Raw genomic sequence first — 25,276 nt, forward strand, 5'->3', positions numbered from 1 at the left:
AACTAAGCAATTGTATATTGCTAAGTTTACCCTATGGTCCTTATGGTTCCTTACCATCCTGTCTCAAAGTGGAATTAAGCTCTATTCTGAGGCAGTAGGGAACAAAATATACACACAAAATATATACAATCGTCCCGAGGTACCTGTAGGGGATTGGTTCCAGGACCCCTATGAATACAAAAATCCACAGATGCTCAGGTCCCTCATATAAAATGGCATAGTATTTGCATATAACCTGTGTATATCCTCCCATACACTTTAAATCATCTCTAGATTAATTATAATACCTAATACAATGTAAAAGCTTAGTAAATAGTTGTTACATTGTATTGTTTAGAGATTTTTTTTAAAGTCTGTACATGTTCAATACAAACAAATGCAACCATTTGTTATTTTTGTTTTGAATATTTTCAGTCCTTGGGTGGTAGAATACACAGATGTGAAATCCACAGATATGGAGGGCCGATTGTATAAGTACATGGTATTATTTGATCCTATCATTTGTGAATCACAAATATTTGATCACTGCTGCCTGAACTAAAGTTTTAAAAATTCAAATGGTCTCTTTATAAGACTTTCTTGAAAGAAATCATTGAGAAGGAACTCGTAGCAGAAAGGAGTGCAGAGACCTGAAAGACATTATTTTGCTTGACTATGTATTTAAAATTTGAAAGAATGGCTGGTGGGCTAGGATTTTCCTTTGTTTTATCTGATGGGCAACTTCTATCTACACAATACAGACTATAATCTAATTAAATTATTACAGGCTTTTCCACTTGTTTCAACAACTATTTACTACTGATAAAATACCTTGTAGCTTTTCAGAATGCTCTAGTCATTGAAAAATGAGTAATCAGACATAAAAGAACTACAAAATACAGTCACTGGGCTTGAGACATTGAAACACAATTGGGGAGGGAAGACTTATGCCCAAAGTATGTTTATTTTTAAATTTTTAATATGTTTTAGAGACAGGGTCTTTCTCTGTCATCCAGGCTGGAGTGTAGTGGTGTGATCATGGCTCACTGTAGCCTCCAACTCTGGGCTCAAGCGATCCTCCTGCCTCAGCCTCCAGAGTAGCTGGGACCATAGGCGTGTGCCATCATGCCTGGATTTTTTTTTTTTAATTTTTTATAGAGACAAGGTTTCACTATGTTGCCCAGGCTGGTGTTGAACTCCTGGGCTCAAGCGATTCTCCCGCCTCAGCCTCCAAAGGTTCTGGGATTACAAACGTAAGCCACCGCACCTGGCCCAAAGAATATTAAATAATACACAAACAGCAAGTAATTATGAAGGAGTGGTTAAAAAAATAGGGAATGTTGGAGATTAGATAATTTTATTAAAAGTCAAATTAGAGTAGTCCTCCATGAGGTTTGAGTTGGTCCTTTAAGAATAATCAAGAGTTGGTAGAGGAAGAGCTGGAAGGATTGAGGATTCACTTACATAAACTGTATTGTTTGACTTTGTATAAGAACATATACAGTCATCCCTCAATATCTGCAGGGGATTGGTTTCAGGACCTTCCCACAGATACCAAAATCCATGGGATGCTCAACTCCCTAATATAAAATGGTATAATATTTGCATATAATCTACCCATATCCTGCAATACTTTAAATCATCTCTAGGTTACTTATAATAATTAATACAATGTAATGGTACATAAATAGTTGTTACAGTGTATTTTTTATTTGTATTTTTATTATTTTTTAATTGTTTTTTCCCCAAAAAACAATTAAATCCTTGTTGAATCCTTGGATGCAGAACCCACAAATATGGAGGGCCAACTGTGTTGTCCATATAACTACAGAAAAGGCTTAAAATTTAGAATAACGGGGGAAAGACAGAAGCATTCAAGGAATAACAATAGTAATGGAAAGAGGAACCACTATGCTTTGTCCAGGGCTTCCCAGGGGACAAGCATTATGGAGTTATTACTGAATTATTACCTCGGTTTTACTGATGAGGAATTGAGGCTTGAAAAATTAGTTTTGCTTTTTTCCCTTAAGTTCACACAGTTCTAAAATGGCAAGGCCAGGACACAAGTTGAAATCAGACTCTAAACCTGCCTTAGATCTGCTGAATCTTATAAATGGTGGCTCATCATGTAATCCCAGCACTTTGGGAGGCCAAGGTGGGCAGATCACCTGAGGTCAGGTATTTGAGACCAGCCTGGCCAACCTGGTGAAAGCCTGTCTCTACTAAAGATACAAAAATTAGCCAGGCGTGGTGGCGCGTGCCTGTAATCCCAGCTTCTCGGGAGCCTGAGGCAGGAGAATCGCTTGAATGTGGGAGGTGGAGGTTGCAGTGACCTGAGATCACGACACTGGACTCCAGCCTGAGCTATGCAGTGAGACTCTAACACAAACAAACAAAAAAACAAACAAACAAAAAATATATATATATTTATATATACACATAGACATATATGTACGTATGAACGCTGAGTGGTTTTGTGCACAACCATATTTGAGATATCTCCGTCTTAGAAACCAGTTTAAATCTACAATTCTGACTGATTAGCGATCCGAGAAAGAGGAATGGATAACAGATTGAAAAGTTTGGTGACCATTTTTATATGTATCCACGCTTTGGCATGAATAACTAAATATGAATATTAACTCGTTTTGGTCTCTTAAGACATTTGAAATGTTGAACTCATAGACCAAGACTATAAATTTACATTTTTAGCCAGGGTAAATAATCACATTTCTAGTGATGAAATGATTTTATGGATCATCAGAGATTCACTCATTTATGCTAACACTTAGGTACAGAGAAACTACTGAGTATTGGATAATTCAATATTACTGTAAGTAAATAAAATGATTCCATATGGATTTCCATATTTCAACTTTGTATTTTTACTTATTTATATTAGAATGGAAACTAGATCATCTTCAATCATAGTCACCACTTCAAAGGATACTTCTTTGCTCAGTCCAGGGAGCCTGTGTGTCAAAAGTGAAGGCAAAAATACTTCGTGTCTCCATACTCTAACTCTCTCTCTCTTTCTTTCTCGCTAATTTTTTAAGGGTGCTATGTTTGGACCATAGTTGTTTCTGCTTTAATCATAGGTGATGATTAGTCAGGGGCAAAATGGGGTCCCTGGGTCTGAGCTCCAAAACGTAGTCATCTGACTGTAGTTATGCTTTGGAATTTTCCATGGCCTCATGTTCTGCATTGTTAAAAATGGTTCCTATTTACCCAGCTGCTCCCACCCGCTAAATGCTAGGCTAGACACTTGGACCTATATTATCTCATTTAATCCTCCCAAGATCCCTAATGAGCAGGTATTATCATTCCCATATTTTTGTAGGAGATACATTGTTGTTCCAAGGATCAAATAATACTTGAAAGTGCTTTGCAAACTGTCAATCTGGAGATTTACAAATGCTAGTTATTATTCTTGGTAATAGATGGTTCTTGGTGTTTGATCAACAAACACCCTTGAACCACATCTCAAAACAATGTAAAGCAGCATCTTGACAGATTACTCCACCTTCCTGTACTACCACTCAGCCCTGACCTACAAGACAGTTTTCTTTTTCTAGTGGTATGGAGGCAGCCCTACGGCCTTGCCTAATATGTTATCAGATGAACGTTTTATTGATATATAATATTTGTACATATTTATGGGGTACATGTGATATTTTGTTACATGCATAGAATTTGTAATGATCAAGTCAGGGTATTTAGAATGAAAGAGCTACTGGAACCAGTTAACAAGCTGGACACTATAAATAAGTGAGGCCCTTGTTTGCTGGGACCCTCTAGAGCTTAAATCAGCAATCCAGAGGCAAAAATAGCATCTCCCTCCAAGCCCCTTAAGTGAAGTGCATACGGCTTCCCCATGTCTCCTAGATCTTTCAGACTCACTCACACAGGCCATACGCAGTGTGTGAGTCTAAAAGCCTGCCCATTTCACTCTTCTTGGCTTTGAATCTGACCATGTCAACCGAGAGTGACTGAGCTCTGAACAGCTGTGTCAAGGGTCAAAGAAGGGGGAAATAAACACTCTACCAGGTCAGGATATTCATCCTAACACCTAAGTTGGTAAAAATTCCATAACCAATAAAGCAAACCCACCAGCTGGCTTGGTTAACACAATAGCACTTCCGCAAGTTTGCCTCTCATAATATCTTCCTAGGGATGGATCCTTTCAGAGTGGAAATGACATAAACTGCTTGTGAGCCTGGATATTTATCTGACCTATTAGCCCTGTTCAGGAAGGAAATGGAGACCTCTGAGGAAAGCATGTGAGAAGGGCTAGCAGTCCAGCCCGTGAACAGTAGACCTTTCATAAGAAAGCATCCAGCTGGATTTTTTTCATGGATTGGAGTCTTCATATTTTGCCCTTACTTGCAACTCCAAAGGACTGAACAGTGTGAATGTCACTGTTTGCTTTCTGTAAATGTTGCTTTTTAATGAAATGCATTTTCACTTCAGCTTTTGGAATTAGGCAATTTCCAGGTATCAACACCAAAGTCAGTGGTTTTTTATTATTATTCACATTAAAAATTATCTCATTGATTGAGCTCCATGGAGCTCTTTTCATATCCTATCTATATAATCTTATTACGTGTTATAATGAGCTCTAGACCATGGAAGCAACGACTTAGCTTTGTTATTCATTTCTGCATTCCCAGAGTTTACTCAGTGTTTATCTCATAGTACCTACATAAAATATTCCCTGAGTAAACAAATAAGGTTTTTTTCTTTCTTTCTTTTTTTAAAAAGCAGGATCTGATAAAGCAGTTAGGGAAAAAAATATTTATAAAGGCACAAAAGGAATAGAAGCTGCTCATGATTTCCATATTGTTTCAGTAATAAGAACCTAGTCTATCCCAATGTAAATAAAAACCATATTTTCTGGATTTTCCCCCTCAATAAATAGCAAAAGAGATATAAGGGAGGAGGCAGATTATGATACCGCTATTCTAGGCACTCTGCACAACTGGCACAGAAGAGAGCACAGAGAATAAAACACCCCAGGGTCCCTACAGTGGAGGGGTTGGAAGCCGCCTTCTTCTACAACTCCTTCACTTCAGCGCTTTCCTCCTCCTCCAGTCCCAGTTGATATTGAAGTTCCTCCCTCTTCCTATTCTAAGAGAGACAGCTGCTAACAAACAGCCCAGGGCCAACTTGCTTTATCATTTACTCACATACCAAAGGAAACCCTACAATAAGAAAGAAAGCTAGCCCCCTGAGCTCGTCTGACTAGTCTAGGCTTCCTGTGTATCATGTCAACCATCTTTTCCTCATCTGTCTAGCTGTGTATAAATGTGACAGCCATAGTATAAACCCAAATGCCAGCTTTTCTTTTCTTGGAAACAGCTGTAGATGCTCCGACAGCACCTGTGGTGCTGATCCAATCAGATTAACCAGAAACATGAAAGAGCTGCTCCCCTCCGCCCCTGCCACCCGCATCCCCAGACTTCAAATTGGGCCTTGTTTTTAAAGCCATTTCTTTCAATTCACCACTCACTGCTTCTTAAAAGTTCATTTTACTACTTAGCTTGGTTTAGAAAGGACAAATCAAAGTTTCCACCCAATTATAATTCCTTTGAGAGTTGTTCAAAGTTTCCCATGGCCGCCAGAAACACATATCAACCCTATAACCACTGAGTAATTTATGATACTGTCAAGAAATCCACGATTGGATTACACCAATGAAGGTTTTATTGTAACAGTAAATGCCCAGATAAAATAATACCTCATGTACATCCAACACTTACTATGTGCTAGTCACCATGCTCGGCACTTTACAAGCATTTTCCTTTTTGATGAGACATGCAAAATGTGTTTTCCTTTGTCAGCTTAAAGGCCATACCTCATGGGTATGCAACAACATTGTGTCATACCCAAAAGTCCAGAATATAAAGTGATTAAGTTTTAAGTGGATTTTTGCAATTGCATTTGTATCAGATTTTTCCAGGATGTTTATGCCACATACTGAAAATAAATCAAATCTTTAGCCACATTCACTTTCTCAGACTACTTATGCCCACTTTATGGCGATGTCAAAAAATTTACCAGTCTAAGAATAATGTATATATTAAGACATTCAGGAAAACAATTATCCTAAGAAGGGAATTAGTGAGCCCATTAAGCTGCAACCACGATTCCTTTGTTTCCTCATTGACATCACTGTCCTAACTCTGCTTTCTTTTGCAGTGTCCCCGAGGTTGTCTGGGTCCATGTACATGAACACAGCTCCAGGCATGAAGTCTGGCCCTTCAAGACAACCAAATCTACACTGGCTCAGCTATAGAAAATATCAGCATGGGAACATCTTCTAGGCAACTTATTTTGGTGGCCCTGGAGGCATCACTCCAAAGCCACATCTCTGCAATAATTCCCAGACAGCATGGTAAGGCATCATCCTACACCCATGATGGTGGTTTATTGCCAGGCCAAGTGGGTTTTTAAAAATTACCGTAAAATCATTGTGTTTACTCCTGAAAACATCAGAAGAGATGTCAGAAATTTCAGAACCACTCAAAAGGCAATCCTGCCTGTGCTGGCTGGCACTGTTAACCGCAGTAGGAAGTAGCAGGAAAGACACAAAACTGGACAGCAGGGAACTGTGCTCTAGTCCTAGTTCAGAGTCACTAACCCACTAGGTAATTGCGGAAAACTTCTTTTACTACTCTCAGGTCTACTTTCGTCATCTGCAGAATAAGGATGGAATGACGTGAGTTCCAAGGTTGCTTCTGGCTCTAAAACACTATTTTGGTTTATAGTGGGCATTAGCATTCTCATTGTGAATCGAAAAGCCAGAAGAAATAACCATGCATTGTCCCCACTGTGTCTTACTGCCCTAGAGAAGCAGGAAAAGAATCACATTTGTGTCTGGACCTAAGAGCCAATCAGCAACGACATCTCCTATTTCTTCCTAGTTTTATGGAGCAAGACCCTGAATCTCACACTTTTACATGTTTCTGTTGACAGGGTGGTAGTTTTTGACCTGTGATACTACTTCTTTTTGCTAATTAAAAAGGAGACTACAAAATCTAAAGTAATGTGAATGTCTCTTCCCCCTTTTATTTCTTCCATGAACACAGTAACCCTATCCATTCTTATATTCTCACATGAAATTTATTTCAGAAAATATACATTAACCTCTCTCTCTCTCTCTACAAAAATTAAAATTAAAATTTAAAAAAACTTCACTATTACTCTATAGAAAATAGTAAAAATGGCCTAAACCCTTAACCTTGCATTTAAAGACTTTCAAGACCTCCCCTCTAGGTGACTCTTCCAACATCCTCTTTCCTGGCTCCCCAGTTGGCACCCTGTGCTCTAGCTAGGATTGTCTAAACTTCCAAAGCTGTCTTGCCTATTCCTGCCGACAGGTCTCTGCTGGTCTCACTCCTGCAGAGCACCTCACTCTTCTTTGATGCTTAATCCACAGATCTGTCAAAGCAGCTTAAATCCCACCACCCTGAAGCAAGGTTTATTGTCTACTCAAAAGCATATTCATCTCTTCCTCCTCCAAATCCCAAAACACTCGCCTAACGCATCAATTCTGTACATGTCCATCAACAAGTGTTTATTAATTGTCACATCTCTGCCCTTTGGCAGGTGCTTCAGAAACAGAACTATAAAACACATTAAAGCAACAATATAGACTCTTATCTCACATACACATAACACAAGCAGTGGTTAAAAAATATTTGGCAGTCTACATCCAATGTCCACACACTTTACCATTACACATTCTGCCTCCTAGTTTCTAACAGTCGTTTTGACACGTGTTGCAGGCTTTCTGTAGGCCAGGCACAATGCTAAGGGTTTACATGAAACAATTTATTTTGCTCTCCCAATTTTCTGCAAAAGTAAGTACTATATATCAGCCCTGTTTTATAAATGAGTAAAATATAGCACAGGAACGTTAACAAGGTGCCCAAGAATTACGTTTACACAGCCACATGATGAAGAGGTACCATGTGTACTTGTTTGTGCATTTTTCGAACTCTCTGAGCTTACCAAGAATGATTCTGACAATAATAAATCACTAGGCAATAATACCTTGCTCTCTGCAGGTGAAGGAGTTGAGAGAAGACTCATTCAGAAAATAGACAGGTGAGGAGGGGGAAAAGGAAGCTGTCTTGAATTTCCCATTAAGAACATATGCCTGGAGATGCTTTCTTTTATTCTATCTATCATAAATATCCTTGTACCAAACTAACAAAATTAAAATATAGTTTTAATATATTTTACAAATATCTGGAAATCTTATTTTAATCACATGGAAACTATTAAAAATATACATTGCAACACATTGTATACATGTATGGAAATATCAGACTATCTTATAAATATGTGCAATTATTAAGTGTCCAACTAAAAATAAAAGAAAAAATACATATCTATATTGCAGACTAAACAAATGCTGCCATGAAATTAGTACAAACAGTATTGCATATTGGAGTCAGTTGGAACTGGTGAAACTCCATATAATTACAACATTTTAGAAGACGTGTCCGAGTTATTCACATACCACATGGTGAAACATCATATAGTGTATCTGTATTTTAGATTAAAATCAACTGGGAATTATTGTGAACAAGTTTGAAAAACTATATAGGGTTACACAAAGAACATCATACGGGAGGGGCGGAGCAAGATGGCCAAATAGGAACAGCTCCAGTCTCCAACTCCCAGCGCCAGCGACACAGAAGACCGGTGATTTCTGCATTTTCAACTGAGGTAGTGGATTCATCTCACTGGGGAGTGCCGGACGATCGGTGCTGGTCAGCTGCTGCAGCCCGACCAGCGAGAGCTGAAGCAGGGCAAGGCATTGCCTCACCTGGGAAGCGCAAGGGGGAAGGGAATCCCTTTTCCTAGCCAGGGGAACTGAGACACACAACACCTGGAAAATCGGGTAACTCCCACCCCAATACTGCGCTTTAAGCAAACAGGCACACCAGGAGATCATATCCCACACCTGGCCGGGAGGGTCCCACGCCCACGGAGCCTCCCTCATTGCTAGCACAGCAGTCTGTGATCTACCGGCATGGCAGCAGCAAGGCTGGGGGAGGGGCGCCCGCCATTGCTGAGGCTTAAGTAGGTAAACAAAGCTGCTGGGAAGCTCGAACTGGGTGGAGCTCACAGCAGCTCAAGGAAACCTGCCTGTCTCTGTAGACTCCACCTCTGGGGACAGGGCACAGTAAACAATAACAAACACAGCAGAAGCCTCTGCAGACGCAAACGACTCTGTCTGACAGCTTTGAAGAGAGCAGTGGATCTCCCAACACGGAGGTTGAGATCTGAGAAGGGACAGACTCCCTGCTCAAGTGGGTCCCTGACCCCTGAGTAGCCTAACTGGGAGACATCCCCCACTAGGGGCAGTCTGACACCCCACACCTCACAGGGTGGAGTACACCCCTGAGAGGAAGCTTCCAAAGTAAGAATCAGACAGGTACACTCGCTGTTCAGAAATATTCTATCTTCTGCAGCCTCTGCTGCTGATACCCAGGCAAACAGGGTCTGGAGTGGACCTCAAGCAATCTCCAACAGACCTACAGCTGAGGGTCCTGACTGTTAGAAGGAAAACTATCAAACAGGAAGGACACCTACACCAAAACCCCATCAGTACATCACCATCATCAAAGACCAGAGGCAGATAAAACCACAAAGATGGGGAAAAAGCAGGGCAGAAAAGCTGGAAATTCAAAAAATAAGAGCACATCTCCCCCGGCAAAGGAGCGCAGCTCATCGCCAGCAACGGATCAAAGCTGGACGGAGAATGACTTTGACGAGATGAGAGAAGAAGGCTTCAGTCCATCAAATTTCTCAGAGCTAAAGGAGGAATTATGTACCCAGCGTAAAGAAACTAAAAATCTTGAAAAAAAAGTGGAAGAATTGATGGCTAGAGTAATTAATGCAGAGAAGGTCATAAACGAAATGAAAGAGATGAAAACCATGACACGAGAAATACGTGACAAATGCACAAGCTTCAGTAACCGACTCGATCAACTGGAAGAAAGAGTATCTGCGATTGAGGATCAAATGAATGAAATGAAGCAAGAAGAGAAACCAAAAGAAAATAGAAGAAAAAGAAATGAACAAAGCCTGCAAGAAGTATGGGATTATGTAAAAAGACCAAATCTACGTCTGATTGGGGTGCCTGAAAGTGAGGGGGAAAATGGAACCAAGTTGGAAAACACTCTTCAGGATATCATCCAGGAGAACTTCCCCAACCTAGTAGGGCAGGCCAACATTCAAATCCAGGAAATACAGAGAACACCACAAAGATACTCCTCGAGAAGAGCAACTCCAAGACACATAATTGCCAGATTCACCAAAGTTGAAATGAAGGAAAAAATGTTAAGGGCAGCCAGAGAGAAAGGTCGGGTTACCCACAAAGGGAAGCCCATCAGACTAACAGCAGATCTCTCAGCAGAAACTCTCCAAGCCAGAAGAGAGTGGGGGCCAATATTCAACATTCTTAAAGAAAAGAATTTTAAACCCAGAATTTCATATCCAGCCAAACTAAGTTTCATAAGTGAAGGAGAAATAAAATCCTTTACAGATAAGCAAATGCTTAGAGATTTTGTCACCACTAGGCCTGCCTTACAAGAGACCCTGAAGGAAGCACTAAACATGGAAAGGAACAACCGGTACCAGCCATTGCAAAAACATGCCAAAATGTAAAGACCATCGAGGCTAGGAAGAAACTGCATCAACTAACGAGCAAAATAACCAGTTAATATCATAATGGCAGGATCAAGTTCACACATAACAATATTAACCTTAAATGTAAATGGACTAAATGCTCCAATTAAAAGACACAGACTGGCAAACTGGATAAAGAGTCAAGACCCATCAGTCTGCTGTATTCAGGAGACCCATCTCACACGCAGAGACATACATAGGCTCAAAATAAAGGGATGGAGGAAGATTTACCAAGCAAATGGAGAACAAAAAAAAGCGGGGGTTGCAATACTAGTCTCTGATAAAACAGACTTTAAACCATCAAAGATCAAAAGAGACAAAGAAGGCCATTACATAATGGTAAAGGGATCAATTCAACAGGAAGAGCTAACTATCCTAAATATATATGCACCCAATACAGGAGCACCCAGATTCATAAAGCAAGTCCTTAGAGACTTACAAAGAGACTTAGACTCCCATACAATAATAATGGGAGACTTCAACACTCCACTGTCAACATTAGACAGATCAACGAGACAGAAAGTTAACAAGGATATCCAGGAATTGAACTCATCTCTGCAGCAAGCAGACCTAATAGACATCTATAGAACTCTCCACCCCAAATCAACAGAATATACATTCTTCTCAGCACCACATCGTACTTACTCCAAAATTGACCACGTAATTGGAAGTAAAGCACTCCTCAGCAAATGTACAAGAACAGAAATTATAACAAACTGTCTCTCAGACCACAGTGCAATCAAACTAGAACTCAGGACTAAGAAACTCAATCAAAACCGCTCAACTACATGGAAACTGAACAACCTGCTCCTGAATGACTACTGGGTACATAACGAAATGAAGGCAGAAATAAAGATGTTCTTTGAAACCAATGAGAACAAAGATACAACATACCAGAATCTCTGGGACACATTTAAAGCAGTGTGTAGAGGGAAATTTATAGCACTAAATGCCCACAAGAGAAAGCTGGAAAGATCTAAAATTGACACTCTAACATCGCAATTAAAAGAACTAGAGAAGCAAGAGCAAACACATTCGAAAGCTAGCAGAAGGCAAGAAATAACTAAGATCAGAGCAGAACTGAAGGAGATAGAGACACAAAAAACCCTCCAAAAAATCAATGAATCCAGGAGTTGGTTTTTTGAAAAGATCAACAAAATTGACAGGCCACTAGCAAGACTAATAAATAAGAAAAGAGAGAAGAATCAAATCGACGCAATTAAAAATGATAAAGGGGATATCACCACCGACCCCACAGAAATACAAACTACCATCAGAGAATACTATAAACACCTCTACGCAAATAAACTGGAAAATCTAGAAGAAATGGATAATTTCCTGGACACTTACACTCTTCCAAGACTAAACCAGGAAGAAGTTGAATCCCTGAATAGACCAATAGCAGGCTCTGAAATTGAGTCAATAATTAAGAGCCTACCAACCAAAAAAAGTCCAGGACCAGATGGATTCACAGCTAAATTCTACCAGAGGTACAAGGAGGAGTTGGTACCATTCCTTCTGAAACTATTCCAATCAATAGAAAAAGAGGGAATCCTCCCTAACTCATTTTATGAGGCCAACATCATCCTGATACCAAAGCCTGGCAGAGACACAACAAAAAAAGAGAATTTTAGACCAATATCCCTGATGAACATCGATGCAAAAATCCTCAATAAAATACTGGCAAACCGGATTCAGCAACACATCAAAAAGCTTATCCACCATGATCAAGTGGGCTTCATCCCTGGGATGCAAGGCTGGTTCAACATTCGCAAATCAATAAACATAATCCAGCATATAAACAGAACCAAAGACAAGAACCACATGATTATCTCAATAGATGCAGAAAAGGCTTTTGACAAAATTCAACAGCCCTTCATGCTAAAAACGCTCAATAAATTCGGTATTGATGGAACGTACCTCAAAATAATAACAGCTATTTATGACAAACCCACAGCCAATATCATACTGAATGGGCAAAAACTGGAAAAATTCCCTTTGAAAACTGGCACAAGACAGGGATGCCCTCTCTCACCACTCCTATTCAACATAGTGTTGGAAGTTCTGGCTAGGGCAATTAGGCAAGAGAAAGAAATCGAGGGTATTCAGTTAGGAAAAGAAGAAGTCAAATTGTCCCTGTTTGCAGATGACATGATTGTATATTTAGAAAACCCCATTGTCTCAGCCCAAAATCTCCTTAAGCTGATAAGCAACTTCAGCAAAGTCTCAGGATACAAAATTAATGTGCAAAAATCACAAGCATTCTTATACACCAGTAACAGACAAACAGAGAGCCAAATCAGGAATGAACTTCCATTCACAATTGCTTCAAAGAGAATAAAATACCTAGGAATCCAACTTACAAGGGATGTAAAGGACCTCTTCAAGGAGAACTACAAACCACTGCTCAGTGAAATAAAAGAGGACACAAACAAATGGAAGAACATACCATGCTCATGGATAGGAAGAATCAATATCGTGAAAATGGCCATACTGCCCAAGGTAATTTATAGATTCAATGCCATCCCCATCAAGCTACCAATGAGTTTCTTCACAGAATTGGAAAAAACTGCTTTAAAGTTCATATGGAACCAAAAAAGGGCCCGCATCTCCAAGACAATCCTAAGTCAAAAGAACAAAGCTGGAGGCATCACGCTACCTGACTTCAAACTATACTATAAGGCTACAGTAACCAAAACAGCATGGTACTGGTACCAAAACAGAGATATAGACCAATGGAACAGAACAGAGTCCTCAGAAATAATACCACACATCTACAGCCATCTGATCTTTGACAAACCTGAGAGAAACAAGAAATGGGGAAAGGATTCCCTATTTAATAAATGGTGCTGGGAAAACTGGCTAGCCATAAGTAGAAAGCTGAAACTGGATCCTTTCCTTACTCCTTATACGAAAATTAATTCAAGATGGATTAGAGACTTAAATGTTAGACCTAATACCATAAAAATCCTAGAGGAAAACCTAGGTAGTACCATTCAGGACATAGGCATGGGCAAAGACTTCATGTCTAAAACACCAAAAGCAACAGCAGCAAAAGCCAAAATTGACAAATGGGATCTAATTAAACTAAAGAGCTTCTGCACAGCAAAAGAAACTACCATCAGAGTGAACAGGCAACCTATAGAATGGGAGAAAATTTTTGCAATCTACTCGTCTGACAAAGGGCTAATATCCAGAACCTACAAAGAACTCAAACAAATTTACAAGAAAAAAACAAACAACCCCATCAAAAAGTGGGCAAAGGATATGAACAGACATTTCTCAAAAGAAGACATTCATACAGCCAACAGACACATGAAAAAATGCTCATCATCACTGGCCATCAGAGAAATGCAAATCAAAACCACAATGAGATACCATCTCACACCAGTTAGAATGGCGATCATTAAAAAGTCAGGAAACAACAGGTGCTGGAGAGGATGTGGAGAAATAGGAACACTTTTACACTGTTGGTGGGATTGTAAACTAGTTCAACCATTATGGAAAACAGTATGGCGATTCCTCAAGGATCTAGGACTAGATGTACCATATGACCCAGCCATCCCATTACTGGGTATATACCCAAAGGATTATAAATCATGCTGCTATAAAGACACAAGCACACGTATGTTTATTGCGGCACAATTCACAATAGCAAAGACTTGGAATCAACCCAAATGTCCATCAGTGACAGACTGGATTAAGAAAATGTGGCACATATACACCATGGAATACTAGGCAGCCATAAAAAAGGATGAGTTTGTGTCCTTTGTAGGGACATGGATGCAGCTGGAAACCATCATTCTTAGCAAACTATCACAAGAACAGAAAACCAAACACCACATGTTCTCACTCATAGGTGGGAACTGAACAATGAGATCACTTGGACTTGGGAAGGGGAACATCACACACAGGGGCCTATCATGGGGAGGGGGGAGGGGGGAGGGATTGCATTGGGAGTTATACCTGATGTAAATGACAAGTTGATGGGTGCAGCACACCAACATGGCACAAGTATACATATGTAACAAACCTGCACGTTATGCACATGTACCCTACAACTTAAAGTATAATAATAATAATAAATAAATTAAAAAAAAAGAACATCATACATAGTAAAAAGTTAAAAAGGAATGACTGATAACAGGGATTTTACAAACATCTAGTAAATTCAATATTGTTTTCTAATACAAGGCTTGGAAATGGTAGGTGCAGTGGTCCCTTTTCTGGGAAGCCTTTCTCCATCTCTCAGGGCTGGTGTCAGTACCTTTGCTTTGGGCACAATGTGCTTCCCGCCACCATCAACAGAGAAAGTATTTAGTAGCTGTTGGAATTCCCTACTAGACTATAAGCTCCATGAAGGCAGAGACTGTTACTGTTCATATTACCTTAATTTATTAAACACATATTAACTTAATTTTTTATGACCTCTCAAAAAACCTATATTAACTTTCATTGTTCTTCTTTTTTTTTTTTTTTTCTTTTTTGAGACAGGGTCTTTGCTCTGTCACCCAGGTTGGAGTGTAGTGGTATGGTGGTGTAATCACTGCTCACTGCAGCCCTGATCTCCCAGGCTCAAGTGATCCTCTCACCTCAGCCTCCAGAGTAACTGGAACCACAGGTACATGCCACCATGCCCAGCTGAATTTTTACTTTTATTTTTGTTTTTATTTTTAGTAGAGACAGGGTCTTATTATGCTGTCCAAGCTGGTATGAAACAACTGAGCTCAAGCAATGCTCCTTTTTGGCCTCCCAAAGTGCTGGGACTACAGGTGTGAGCCCCCCATGCCCAACCATATTGTTCTTAATAACATAGGTTCAAAAGGCCTAAAGCAAGCAAAATGACAGAGCTATGAAGAGGACTTGAAAATTTCACTCTCAGCAAAAAAAAAGCTGGAAGCATTCCCTTTGAAACCAGCACAAGACAAGGATGCCTCAGGAGATCGAGACCATCCTGGTTAACACGGTGAAACCCCGTCTCTACTAAAAAAATACAAAAAATTAGCCGGGCGCGGTGGTGGGCGCCTGTAGTCCCAGCTACTCGGGAGGCTGAGGCAGGAGAATGGCATGAACCCGGGAGGCGGAGCTTGCAGTGAGCTGAGATCCGGCCACCGCACTCCAGCCCGGGCGACAGAGCGAGACTCCGTCTCAAAAAAAAAAAAAAAAAAAAAAAAAAAAAAAAAAAGACAAGGATGCCCTCTCTCACCACTCTTATTCAACATAGTATTGGAAATTCTGGCCAGGGCAATCAGGCAAGAGAAAGAAATAATGGGTATTCGAACAGGACACAGGAAGTCAAATCGTTTCTGTTTGCATATGACATGATTGTATATTTAGAAGACCCCATCATCTCAGCCCCAAAACTCCTTAAGCTGATAAGCAACTTCAGCAAAGTCTCAGGATACAAAATCAATGTACAAAAATCACAAGCCTTCATATATACCAATAATAGACAAGCAGAGAGCCAAATCATGAGTGAACTCCCATTCACAATTGCTACAAAGAGAATAAAATACATAGGAATCCAACTTACAAGGGATGTGAAGGACCTCTTCAAGGAGAACTACCAGCAACTGCTCAAGGAAATAAGAGAGGACACAAACAAATGGAATATAATTCCATGCTCATGGATAGGAAGAATGAATACTGTGAAAATGGCCACACTGCCCAAAGTAATTTATAGATTCAATGCTATCCCCATCAAGCTACCATTGACTTTCTTCACAGAATAGAAAAGCTACTTTAAATTTAATATGCAACAAAAAAGAGCCCATATAGCCAAGAGAATCCTAAGCAAAAAGAACAAAGCTGGAAGCATCACACTGCCTGACTTCAAACTATACTACAAGGCTACAGTAACCAAAAACAGCAGGGTACTGGGACCAAAACAGATATATAGACCAATGGAACAGAACAGAGACCTCAGAAATAACACCACACATCTACAACCATCTGATCTTCGACAAACCTGACAAAAACAAGCAATGGGGAAAGGATTCCCTATTTAATAAATGGTGCTGGGAAAACTGGCTAGCCATATGCAGAAAACAGAAACTGAATCCCTTCATTACATCTTATACAAAAATTAACTCAAGATGGATTAAAGACTTAAATGTAAAACCCCAAATCATAAAAACCCTAGAAGAAAACCTAGGTAATACCATTCAGGACATAGGCATGGGCAAAGACTTCATGACTAAAACATCAAAAGCAATTGCAACAAAAGCCAAAATTGACAAATGGGATCTAAACAAACTAAACAGCTTCTGCACAGCAAAAGAAACTATCATCAGAGTGAACAGGCAACAACCACCTACAGAATGGGAGAACATTTTTGCAAGCTACCCATCTGACAAAGGTCTAATATCCAGAATCTACAAGGAACTTAAACAAATTTACAAGAAAAAAACAACCCCATCAAAAAGTGGGTGAAGGATATGAACAGACACTTCTCAAAAGAAGACATTTATGCAGCCAACAAACATATGGGAAAAAAAAAGCTCATCATCACTGGTCATTAGGGAAATGCAAATCAAAACCACAATGAGATACCATCTCAAGCCAGTCAGAATGGCAATTATTAAAAAGTCAGGAAACAACAGATGCTGGCGAGGCTGTGGAGAAATCGGAATGTTTTTACACTGTTGGTGGGAGTGTAAATTAGTTCAACCATTGTGGAAGACAGTGTGGCAATTCCTCAAAAATCTAGAACCAGAAATACCATTTGATCCAGCAATCCCATTACTGGATAGATACCCAAAGGATTACAAAGCATTCTGCTATAAAGACACATGCACACATATATTTATTGCAGCACTATTTACAATAGCAAAGACTTGGAACCAACCCAAATGCCCATCAATGATAGACTGGATAAAGAAAATGTGGCACATATATACCATGGAATACTATGCAGCCATAAAAAAAGAATGAGTTCATGTCCTTTGCAGTGACACGGACGAAGCTGGAATCCATCATTCTCAGCAAACTGAAACAGAAACATAAAACCAAACACTGCATGGCCTCTGTCATAAGTGGAAGTTGAACAATGAGAACACATGGACACAGGAAGGGGAACATCACACACTGGGGCCTGTCGGGGGTGTGGGGCAAGCGGAGGGAGAGCATTAGGACAAATACCTAATGCATGTGGGGCGTAAAACCTAGATGATGGGTTGATAGGTACAGGAAACCATCATGGCACATGTATACCTATGTAATAAATCTGCACGTGTATCCCAGAACTTATAGTTTAAAAAAAAAAACAGAAAATTTCACTCTCCAAGTGGAAGGCCTAAGTGTACCTCTCCTAGTCATTAATTGATTACACAGACTGAAAACATTAACGAGCTTATGGAAATTTTGAAGATACAATAAACTTATTCTAATATTTATTAAGGGATACTGCATCCATAAGTGAGACCACGTGCAATTATCTTGAGCCCTGATCTTAAGGGATTTAAACTAGAAATCAATAAACAGAAAGACACATTTTTAAAAATACACATATTTGTAACTTCAAAAAAAAACCCTTCAAGATAAGACTCTTCCCACAAAAAATATACCAAGTTCAAAGTTGACTTATACCCATCTACCAAACATTCAAGGAATAGATAAAATATTTTGCGTGATCAGAATATAGTTATTACTGCTATGTTTGTTGTCATCTCTTGCCTGCAGAATGAAATATCCCTAATGAAAATACCAGTCACTTGAATTTGTCTCCATTTTAGATTCAGGAAGATTATAATATTAAATAAATGCACGTATGTATATGTATATGCAAATATGTGTGTGCATCACACACCATAGCACTAGAACCTGCACTATGCCTGCTACTGGTTTTCAAAGAAGAAACAAGTTATAGAAATTCTAATAAAAAAAAGTCTAGCTCAGTATACACTTACAACTTTCCTAGTTGCAAACTGGGAAAGATTTTTCAAACATAGAACCTTACAATCTATAAATTAAACCCAAGAATGAAATCTCATGTCTTCACTTCCAGATAAAAAGTGCTACATAGAAATGCTGAGCTTTAGTTGGAATTTTTAAATCAAACTATTAAAAAATTATAATGGGATGATCCATTGACACATGCATTATACAAACAAACTTCCTCAGCCAGCCTTTAGAATAAGAATGGCAAAACAATAGTTTGGAACTTCAGCTTCAGCTAATTTGAAGGGGCTATGCTGAAACTGAAAGGCAAGGAAAGGTCAGTTTTTTTCAATTTGTGTATTTTTATAGGTGTAATTAGAGAAAAGAAACAAGAGCTCCAACCTTGTATGTTGGAACTGAAAAAGAGGAACTACTGAATTTTAATTCCTTGAAAACTCTGGAATGCATTAATTATATTAAATTCTCTTATATGTTATGTGGTTCACAAATCAAATTTTTTCTCCAAGTGTGAAGGACTGAGAGGCTTCTTAAAAATTCAATTAAAATGATGTAAAGATATGTCCACATTATGGATACGCTCCACTTAGAGACCTTTGCACTTGGCAGGAAAACTTTTCTCTTTTCATCTTAGTAGAGTTTAGGAAATGCTACCTTAATTTTCGCCTTGCTTCAATATTTCATGAGTGCCTCTCAATGCATAGTCTCCAAAAGCGTTAGATTACTGACATGATGCTATTTTACATGATGTGGATGATTTTATTTGTACGAGTTCTACATGTTGGAATTTTTATCTTTTCTTCTTTTACACTTAGAAAAAGATTGTAATGTACAAAATGATATTCTGATTTTTTTTATATAAACACACATCTCTTATACTGAGATCTAATGAGTAAAATATGTCCCCCAAAGTTTAGTATTATTATAAGAAATTATTCTTCACAATAATTGCAGAATTCCCTTCTTCATATAATGGACTTCATATAATGGACTAACAGAAGGACAAAAATGTTTCCAAAGACACTGGGGTCCTTACATATGCAAATTAATAAAGCAAGTTTATTGTCTTATCAATGAAAGCATCCTCAAATTCCTCCATGCTTTATCTGTGTTCCCACATCATCACAAATCCACATCTATATGAGATCTTAGAGCTACAGAAAAATGCATGTTCAGAGTACATTTCAGACCAAAGTAGTAGTTACCAGAAACATACTTCCTTGGTTTTGGTCCTCTTGGTATGCTATTACTTCCTTCAAAAATCAACATTTACATTGTCCTTAGGTTTTAAATAAAACAAAGATGTACATATGTTCATAAGTATGTGATAACTGAAATATCAGACATCCAAATGTCATAACTGTTATTATTTTTAAAATTCTAACATAAGTGGCATGTTTTAAAACAAACATGCTATGTTGGTCAGCTATTTGTTCAAATGCTCATAAGTATATCTTGTTGAATGGCTGTAAATGTGTTTTGGTGCATTGGATGCTGTTTATATGCTTATATTTCTGTAACTAGGAAATAAAAAGAAACCACATCATTAATTATCAGGCCCTCCATGTGACAGTACAACAACCGATAAGCCACTGGCTCAATTAAAGTGTGCAGGGCTTGTACCTGAAGAGTTTCGTTTTTTGATTAAAAAAAAATCAAAAAAACGAAACTCTTTTCATGTCATGCTAGAGCATGACAGGATTTCTTCACAAATTTGAAGATGTTATGTAAATATTTAATAACTCTGCTGTGACAGGCCATGAGTACTGAGCAGAACTTGACTACAAGATTTAAATAAATATCAAGCCTGGGAGTTGTTAAATATTGAACATCATTATGATTGTGGTGTTTCAACAAACAATCATTAAAAGGTAGTGCAAATCCAATCAAAGGAACATTTTTGATAAAGAAACAAAGATCTAGCATGTTTACATTTTGGAAAACAAAAATCAAACATCTCTGTTCAGTTATCCTAAATATTCTCCCTTCAGCTCCACCACGAACAAAAAAAGGGGTAAAGAAAAAAGATTACCTTGGTTTGTAAAAATTAATAGCCTTATCAATTTCTGCAGAATTTGCTCTAGAGGCACAGCTCATACATGCATTGCCTTTACTATGATTAACTTTGGTGGTACTTTTCTCCGGTGCTGCCATGCACTGTTCTGGAAAGCCTGTCATCGTTTGTCTTCCGTTGTCTGTGTCACCTGAGTCCTTGTGCTTGACTTCCTCTACATGGTTTAAAGATGGATTTGCACCAGTAATTCTTTGGATATTTGAAGTGAAACATGCTGCCCAGGTGATGCTTTTGTTGCCCAAGTGACATTGAGAAGCAGGAATTCACTTCAGCATATCGGTTTCCCTCAACATGTCAAGAAATAGCAAAGCCAAATCCCAGATGTGGTCCGTTAATCCCACTGTCACAAAATAAACTATGTGGTCCCAGTAAACACAACCACTCATTAGCGCTAAGGAGAGGTGATAGAAACCATTTGTTAAAGGTGACACTGTTTTCTAAGTGATAACACTCTTTTGATCATGTGATTCATTTTGTTTGCTCAACAACATGGTATGTGTTTATCCCGAGAGGAAGGACTTCAATATATATTTACTTAGAGCTTTTAATTTATACTTCCTTTCTTTTAATTGGTGTCTTATGATCTAAAATTAGCTGGTGAACATAGTATCTCACTCAAACTCTCTCAGCTGAGTTTTCAATAATCAGACCCACTGTTACCTGAAATTGAACAAACATCTGGAGACTTGGCTTTTTATTTCTTCCCTGGTGCTTTCCATCCATACCTAGAGAGCAATTTTTGTTTTTTTTTTTTTTAAGACAGAGTCTCGCTCTTTTGCCCAGGTTGGAGTGCAGTGGCGCAATCTTGGCTCACTGCAACATCCACCTCCCAGGTTCAAGTGATTCTCCTGCCTCAGCCTCCCAAGTAACTGGGATTACAGGCACCCACCAACACACCTGGTTAATTTTTCTATTTTTAGTAGACATGGGATTCCGCCATGTTGGCCAGGCTGGTTTTGAACTCCTGACCTCAAGTGATCTGCCTGCCTTGGCCTCCCAAAGTGCTGGGATTATAGGCATGAGCCACCATGCCCTGCCTTGAAAGTGATCCTTTTATTTCACATATAGTCATATTAATTATTATCCCCCAAGCTGGAGTTAGGTTAATAATTTCATGTAAAAAATGAAATTCAAATAGTCTTGACTGTAACCTTACTGAATAAAGAGTCTACACGAAAAGGAATTCTTTCGTGAAACCTGAGATTGTCAGAGCACTGCGTGTCACCAATAAGCTGGATATCATTTACACAAGGAATAAAAGGTCACGTGTCCCCTAAAATCCCACATTTGCTACAGACATTCTTCCCTCTATTCCTTTGTTTGTGCAGTAACTAGATACAGGTACAATGAGAGTGAATTAGTTTTCCCAGATGAGTGAGAAAAGTAAATGTTCCCCAAATGCCCAAAGCCAGATTTTATCTGTCATTCTCTCTCTCTCTCTCTCTCTCTCTCTCTCTCTCTCTCTTTCTCTCTCTCAAAGAGAGGCAGCACTCTCTTTGGAAGAACTGTAAGGATTGAAAATGATCCAGAAAAACTGCACGGATTGAAAATGATCCAGATTTTTAGAATTTGCCCCCACCTTGACAACACTAAAATTACAAGCAGCAGTCAACTTTTATAAGATACCCTTATTGTGTAACATTTATAGGCTGCCAAAAACATGCTAAAACTAATCAGATAACAAAGGTGAGGAGAAAACCTTCACCTGTCAGGTAGCTAGCAGTGAATACACTTTTTATTTCCATGACATTTTCTGGCAGAAAGGGGTTGGCTTAAGGCGGATCGGACTAACCTTCAATTTGTCATAGCGCTCACTCAAAGCTGCCACCTGATGATCGCGGTGCCGCCCAACCAGTTTACACAAGGCACAGATTAACTGGTCATCGGTCACGCAGTACATATTCACCTTCTCATCCTCATGCTCCAAGCACATCAGCCCCCGGATGTGTGAGTCCGGAATTGGCTCAATCAGACGATGGCCTGTAAAGGGCTTCTTATTCGGGTGAGTGGCTTTCAGGCACTCATCACAGTAGGATACTTCGCAAGTGACACAGGTCTTCACAGCGTCCTGGGCAGGATCCTGGTCACAAAACTGGCAGAGGACCTTCTCGGCGGAGGTCATGGTGTTGGCGTCAAAGGCCCGCTCCCGACGGGTCTCACTGGGAGAGTTGGGCCCGCTCACTGATGCTTTCTGGAACCTGTCGATGATGTTCTGTAGGGTGACGTTGCGCTTGAGCCCGTCTAGACCTCGCTGGCTGAGGGTGATGACATGCCGGCAGGTGGGGCACTGGAAGGCGGTGATGGACTCCACGGACTCGTTGGTGGCACAGTGTGATACTAGGATGCGGTGGGCACAGTTGAAGCAGAGGCTGTGTGCGCAGGGCAGTAGAAGAGGGTCCTCAAAGAGCTCCAGACAAATAGGGCAGGTCAGTTCTGACTCCAGTGTTTCCATCTTCAGGCAAAGCTCTCTTGTGTCATCAGCAAAACCCAAGGAAGCTGATCAGCTATCTGGAAACAAGAATGTAAGATCTGATTAGGCACAGGGAGGTCAACCATGGGGGGGTGTCAGCTTTGAATGCATCTCAGAATAATTCCAAACACAGGTCATGAAAGGGTAAGTGTGTGTACATTCCAAATAATTCTCTTTCTATTCACTGGGGGCCATCCTGAGCCATCATATACCAGTTAATATTTTCTCGAAGTTCAGTAACTGAAAGTTTACAATTTTGTTTTTGCAATTTTGTTTTTTAAAAGGCCTTATTCAAAACTGGAAAGTAATTGAAACTGTAATTTCCATAATTTGTATTTAATCAGAATAATCTTATTGTGTCAGAGTCAGGTTTAACCTTGCACAGAAAATTAAAATGTAGAAATATTCATCAATAGAGTCTTTTATAAATTTGAATTTATAAACTTACATATTAATGTATATGAGATTTAAGGACTTTTACTCTGCAATACCAAACCAGGTTTCAGAACGGTGGGAAGGCAGTAACTATAGAAATGGACATGAAATGTATATGAAATCAAATGCAGGGATTTCAGCAGAGATGATCGTGTTTAAGTATGGGATGTCATTTTCCAAAATATATTCCCGAGAAAAAACATTGACTTTCACAAAGATGATTGTGATACAGGCAATATTTCTGGCATGTGTTCATTATGCTTCTGAATAATTCTATTGTATAATCCGGCAGTGGGACGTGGGTAGGCAGAACGAAGCGGAGAAAAATATCTGGGGGCTTTTTTGGTGGCTGCAGTAAGTTTGAGTACCAATGACTAATATTTAGAGCAACAATTTAGTTAATTAGAATAAGGATTTCAGTGGTTATCATATTCATTTGATAAGTTATATTATGACAATGATAACGATTACAGTATGACAATGATAACGATTACAATTTAAGGAGGCTTACAAAACTGCTGAGGGACCCTTTTGGCCAAAAAACTCCCATCACGGGTTTGTCACTGTTGCCAGCAAAAGGTCAGGCTGGCGGGAGGTCTAGCCTCACACTTAGAGCTGTGTTGGCCTGGGTACGACCTCTGCCAGCTTTGTTGCTCCCCTCCAGGCCACCCGAGGGTGGCCCAGCTGCCTGCTCCCCTTGCCATAAAGACCTGAGTGCTTTTGTGAACTCTCATCTGCCTTCCCATCAAAAAGGGTAGTGGAAGGAATTCCACACAAACCCCAGTTCATTAAGGGTGAAGAGGCCTCATGCTCATTAGCAGGCCTGGGAACCAAGCCGCTTTGAACCTTCTCCCTTTCAAGACCATTAGCAGAGGTCTGCAGACCAGTGATGGGAATATTAGATGCAGCCCACTGCAGGCTGTAGGAGAACAGTGCAGTTCACCCAGTGGTCGGGAGGTTCAAATCACCCACAGGGGTGGTGGGGAGAGCATTCTCAGCCGGATTTATGGGAAGGCTTCACATCCAAAGCTATGTTTAGTGATTCTGACAATCAATCGTTTGTATTCATACCTCTGCTTATTTACAAAATTTACGGTTTCTAGAATACCCTGACCCCTTCTGAAATAGCATCCCTCAGAAATACCATATGGTGCTTTGGTGAAATTAATGCTCATCTTGCTACCAACTGAATGGTAACTGATCATTAAAAGTATAAAGTATGTCCTGAGCCTGTTAAAAATTAAATAGCTACTGGCTTCATAAAAGTCTGGTATCTTAAAAAATCTTCAGCCATTCACTAGTATTTACTACATAGGAAAGAATAAAAGAGCAACTGTGACTTGAAATATTAAAGCTTGTACATCTTTCTATAACCTGCAACGGAAACCCTAGGGTTGCTGTTGTAAGAAACATATCATCCCCACTTGGTCTCAGTTACCTGTTCCTATAGATGGCTCAGAAGAAATGGGAAGTTTTTTACCTATTAATAATTATTTTGGTTAATCATAGAAAAAAATGTAGAATTATCTTTAAATCAAAGTTCTTCCACCTTCTCATCAAAAGCATATAAATTAAAGGAAAAATATTGCCCTTTTGGTCTGCTTTGTTCTTGGATAAAACAAGAATGCCTACCAATGAATCTCAATAGAAGGATGAGCATCAAATTATGTCTGGAGAGCTATGATGACTGTATTTTTAATGCAGGTGCCAGGATTCCA

The 25,276-nt window shown here is 39.4% G+C and overlaps 1 protein-coding gene across 6 annotated transcripts in view; it reads right to left on the bottom strand.

The window, feature by feature from the left end:
• MID1 (midline 1) overlaps positions 1-25,276 on the bottom strand; it is a 388,023-nt gene that overhangs the window by 107,315 nt on the left and 255,432 nt on the right. For 4 of the 6 annotated variants that reach the window (XM_015126930.3, XM_015126929.3, XM_077989699.1 and 1 more), the window contains exon 2: positions 22,446-23,161. In XM_015126930.3, the coding sequence (XP_014982416.2) occupies positions 22,446-23,105 (660 nt within the window). In that variant the 5' untranslated portion in view covers positions 23,106-23,161. The remainder of the gene's footprint in view (positions 1-22,445; positions 23,162-25,276) is intronic. The other 2 variants (XM_028842300.2, XM_077989700.1) reach the window with 1 other exon arrangement.

This window comes from Macaca mulatta, chromosome X (assembly GCF_049350105.2).
Source record: "Macaca mulatta isolate MMU2019108-1 chromosome X, T2T-MMU8v2.0, whole genome shotgun sequence".
Classification (NCBI taxonomy): Eukaryota; Metazoa; Chordata; class Mammalia; order Primates; family Cercopithecidae; genus Macaca; species Macaca mulatta.